This window comes from Atta cephalotes (assembly GCF_000143395.1).
Source record: "Atta cephalotes unplaced genomic scaffold scaffold00009, whole genome shotgun sequence".
Classification (NCBI taxonomy): domain Eukaryota; kingdom Metazoa; phylum Arthropoda; class Insecta; order Hymenoptera; family Formicidae; genus Atta; species Atta cephalotes.
The window spans coordinates 439,845-445,232 of NW_012130073.1; the positions used below are offsets into that span (position 1 = coordinate 439,845).

A 5,388-nucleotide genomic window follows, 5' to 3' on the forward strand; every position below is an offset into this window, starting at 1 on the left:
TCTCTCTCTCTCTCTCTCTCTCTCTCTCTCTCTCTCTCTCTCTCTCTTCATATATTTTTAATTATTAAAATTTCTTTCATATGGAACTATTTTACCAAAATAGTATATAGAATATTAAAGATATTTTTCCTGTTATTAATCCCTCAAAGTTTGAATAATTTGATTAAAGAATAATCATGAATTAGTTTTCAAACATCTAAAATAGAAGCTGATATTCGTTGCATCAAGTAGACCGTAAATTAAAATCATTATTAGTAATGAATTAAAATATGTAAGAAATTATATTGCTATTTTTGCGCCCCTTCAAAATTTTTACGTAAGGCAATTGCCTCGCTCGTCATACTTTTATCCCGGCGTTATTTATGCAGATCACTATTTAACACAGACTGTATATTAAAGGTTACTTAAGGTTTATAAGAAGATACACAAATTTATGGATGTGCTGAACTATTTTGCCACGCAAGAATGGAAATTTACCAATGATCGATTACACGCATTGATAGGGAAGCTCACATTCAAAGACCGTGAAAAGTTCTATTGCGATATACGAGATGTCGATTGGAATGTTTATTTTGAAACTTATATTCGCGGAATAAGGGTGTATCTCATTAAGGATCCCATAGATACCTTGCCGCAGGCACTCGTCAAATGGCAAAGGTACGAAGTTTTCAATAATTTTTGGAAAACATCCTTTATAGTTCACTTTTCTAATCCTATATATGTTTTCATAACAAACTGAAAATTTTCATTTAACTTCTTGTCTCCTTTTCTTTACTTTATTTTGTCATATCTTATATTTCAAATTTCTTTTAGTTTATTAAAAAAAATAGAGGCAAATCAGCATATTTTCTAAACTGTATATGTTTTTACACTCTAATATGTTTTTATTCTTTGTTTTTTATTCTTTTTATAAAATATACTTAAAATTGAAAATGTTATATTTTAAAACTCTGAATTAAAACATTACATTAGAATATGTATATCTATATGTATATCTAATTTCATTATTTACTTACAAAAACAGATAAGAAACAACTCTTATTATAGATTATATTGGAGTCATCAAGTACTGAAACTCATACTGGCTTACATCGCCATGAGGCTCTTCTGGACGGCTATAACTATGCTCTTTGATTTTTTTTATCCAAAAGTGTGACAGAAATGGTAGGAATAAGACCGCAAAAATCCAAGACATACATCTTGGAGATACAGGATCGAATGGTGGAGGGTGATATCTTGTGTTTTTAAGGAAAAGGCGTGACTGGACTCTCAGAGAAGCGTGAAACTTTCGTCAGAAAGGTATGGAAGAACTAGCAGAGAGGCAGGTCGTAAGCCTATATACAAAACAGACAAAATATTGCGAAACGAAAATGTAATGTATGAGTGATATGTGATAGGGAGAGAACAACAGCAATTTGATCGTATTCTCCAATGATCTTCAATAATCTTCACACAGATAAAACTGTTTGTAAAAATAAAACGTTATCTTATGTTCAAAGGCTTGGTAGATATTATCTGAGAGAAGAGTTTAATTTTCGATACTAATGACAACTATATCGTCTAACATTGAATGCCCATTATACTATATAATGACGGTTATAGTGTTGAACGCTCGCCGCGTTGCATTAATAACGACTTTTAGCTTAACAATTTTTTATTACTTTTTTGTTATTACTATGGCTAAGGTCCATTTGATGTTTCGAAGCATTCGTAGCGCCAAGTGGATCGCACCTTATAAAACATGTTAAAGTATTATTCTTTTCCATATTCAATACTTTACATTACACAAAATTTAATTGTTATGTTCCTTCTTCGATGAAGTGACGTTCGTATCATAGTTGTCCCATACAATGATAGTGTACTCGAGATTCGACTGTCCGTGCAGCGGAGACATATCTAGTGACGAAAAATAAAGCTGTATCGAAAAGGTTAACTTAGCCGGCGCGCAGTGCTTGTTTCACAAGATGCATTATATTTAATTTTCAATATTATAAGACGCGACGAGTATAGAATATTATATCGCTTATTTGTTACAATAACGACATAATTCAAAAATCAAAGTTTTCTAAAAAATAAGTTTTAATGTTTTGAATCATTAAAATGTTATATTAATTTTAAAATATAATTTTGATAAACAATTAATTCAGGACAAACGAGAGTAAATGCAGTAATTGAAGCATGATATTCTTACAAACAATTTTAATTTTTCTTCTTATACATAAGATTCAGAGATTCTATTCGTAGATTCATACGTTTCGACTCGGTTTAGAATCATTTTCAGCGAAATTTAGTCGAACATAATATGTACGAGTACATAATAAAGAGATTGAATGTTAAATAAAAAACAATATATGTCAGTGACAATTATATAAACAAAGAACGAAAAACTAAAAAAACATAAATATTCCGCAAACATACTAAGCTTCTAAGAATAAACATAATCATTTTCGTATATTATTTAAAATTAAAAGATATGTATGATATAAATAATCTGTATCTATTTGTATATTAAGACTTAATTTGAATCTGAATATGGAGCATATTTCAGATATTAATGTTCTTCCTAAAAAACGTTCTAATATCTTAAAATTTTCCCAGTCAAATTCATATTTTAATGATATTCTGTAATCTGTAATTATACTGATTTAGTATCTGTGGTGCTATTAATATGGCGACGATGTTCTTGGATTCTTGTTTTTAGTAGTTTGTCTGTTTGCCCTACATAAAAATGCATTGTAATCTTTGCACTCTATTTTATATACTATATATTTTTTATTATATTCTTTAGGGAGAATGTCTCTGTGTGTTTTGATAAAATAACTGAGTTTATTTAAATTATAAAAAGTTCCATGTTAAAATTTTTTTGTAACATCCTTAAATTTATATTAGAAATTGAAGGGATGTAGGGCAATAAAAACCATAATGGAGGGATTTCTTTTTTATGTAAATCCATGGATAATTGTGTCTTTTTATTAAAGAGTTTTTAATTTTAAATTTATAGTTTGAAAAATAAATTTAAATGGATAGTTATTTTCAAGTAAAGTGTTTACAATGAATCCAAAATTCTTCATCTATCATGATATTTAAAATGAGATATAAAAAAACCTTTGTCTATCATTCTCATGATAATACCTTTTTTGTGATAATGGATTTGCAAATAAAAAATTTTGATAATAATTGATATATGTATAAGAAGAATAAAGAAATGGTCTTTTAAAACATATTTTTTCTTTTTTTCTTCATGTTTTCGTTCTTTTTTTTCAAGAATTTTTTCAAAGATAATATTTTTTAACAAAATTTCATAAGATCGCAAGTACGAGTAAGTGAGTACACAATAAGTAATGAAAAAGCTGTAAATAATTTATTGTGAAAAGTATATAATTTTTTACTTATATTGTTAGTGTAATAAATAAGCGATATATAGAACGCGTTAAGTTCAACAAATTACAACAATATATATAAATAAACAATTTAGCATAATATATAAGTATGATTCTAGAGAGTTCTGTTTGAGGATGCATATTTTGAATCATAAATAATGATCCATGAGTATAGTATGTTATTCTGATCGAATTAAGTTAACATCTATGTCTTATAATATATATTGATAATGTATTAAATAAAATTATCATAGGCGATAGCGTTGTAGCAATTGAATAATATTTGAAAGTGATAGCGTACAAAACAAAAATTCATATCTGAAAAAACTTTGCTCATGTATCCTTTCACTTACCTTTCACCTTTTGATGAATTAATGAAAATTATATTAATAAAAATATTTTAAAATATTTTAATATCCCAAAAGCATTAAAAATTTGAAGATATAAATATTTTAACGTTTAAATCTTATAAGCAAAATGGACGAGAAATAAATCTTTTACTTATCTAAGACCCGATTACGCCAACATTATTTTAACTGCGAGGTTTAAAACTCTCTTTTTTTAAAAGCGAGAAAAAAATAGAAAGGGAGAATTTTAAGCCTTGCTTAAAGTTAAAATAATGTTGGTGCAATCGGACCTAAGCTAAGTAAAGTTTAATTTTGCCGTACGTTTAATTCTCATTAATTTTACATCAGTTTTTATTTTGACAAAATATTAATGTACAAACAACTGTTTTTCGCGACGGTTAGAAGAATTATTGTCATAGAAGAAAAAATTAATTAAAATCAAGGTTCAAACTTCTTATGATTTTACACAGTTTGATTAAACTCATGAGCATGCCACCTGTTGTCACTTATACTTATTTTATGAATCAGCATTTTCGGTGTATGCATGATCGTTTCAACAAATATAAAGTAAGAGATAATAAATATGCATGACTGTTTCGCGAGAAGATAAAAAGAGAAATATACTTATGCTTAATAGTTTATATTTGATAATACAATCCAACAAAAGAAAATTAGTCATTTCCCGTAGTTTTTTAAACGCTAAAATCAAATTCGATTGTAGAATTACTATATGACACAATTTTGAGAAATTTATAATTAAAGTTGCAAAAAGGACTATTTTCATATATTTCCTAATTTACAGCATACTTTTCCACAAAAGATCCCATGTTTAACAATAAATAACTTGTTAACTATAACGGACATAAAAAATTCCTTTTGAAGATTGAAAATCATCATAACATACTATAAATTTTGATTGCAAGAACACTTCTCCAGCACGTAGCATTTTGTAGTTATAATATGACAAAATTTGTGAAAATAGTCCTTTTTTTGTAAAATTAATCCTTTTTTAATTGCAATTTCTCAAAATTGACGTGATAGAACATTCTACAACCAGATTCAAATTCAACATTCAAAAATACTACGGGAAATAACTAGAAGGGTTTTGGCATTCAAAAAAGTTTTTTTTGTTGAATTGTATAATCGTACTTTGTTTTTTTAGATATGCACATGATCTACGACCGAACCAAAGCCTCTCAATGAGAGAAATATTTTGTTGAAAATTGCGGCAAATGAAACGTATGTATGTATATACATGCATGCGCGACTATGCTTGTGCATGCATACGGCGCGGGTATATATGTATAGCGATGCATAGTGAATAAATGTCGAGATGCGACGGTTATTTAGATATTAATCCGTTACAAACGAATGCAAGTTTTTAATTCAGATGTTAATCAGAAAGTTTTAGGGCCCTATTTTGTAATCCTTAATAATATACATATATTAAATTATTGTCGCAAAACTTTTCTTATTCAAGAGGAGCCAAGATACACGCACACATACATATAAGGTGTTTCTTGAGATGGGTTAAAGCCACATTGGAGGCGGAGAATGGATCAAAGGAATAAAAAATTCTTATACTATTTTAAGAACGAGTGTGGACCATCTTATGAATTCGCGCGGCGCGGCTTAACCGCATATTGGCTTAGACATTTTTT

The 5,388-nt window shown here is 28.1% G+C and overlaps 1 protein-coding gene across 1 annotated transcript in view; it reads left to right on the forward strand.

Annotated features, from left to right (window-relative positions):
* Window positions 1-1,156, forward strand: part of LOC105627410 (putative fatty acyl-CoA reductase CG5065) — a 6,100-nt gene extending 4,944 nt beyond the window's left edge. The window contains 2 exon segments of the mRNA XM_012208692.1: window positions 232-657; window positions 1,048-1,156. Coding sequence (XP_012064082.1) covers window positions 232-657; window positions 1,048-1,156 — 535 coding nt within the window.
* Window positions 1,157-5,388: the final 4,232 nt, after the last annotated feature.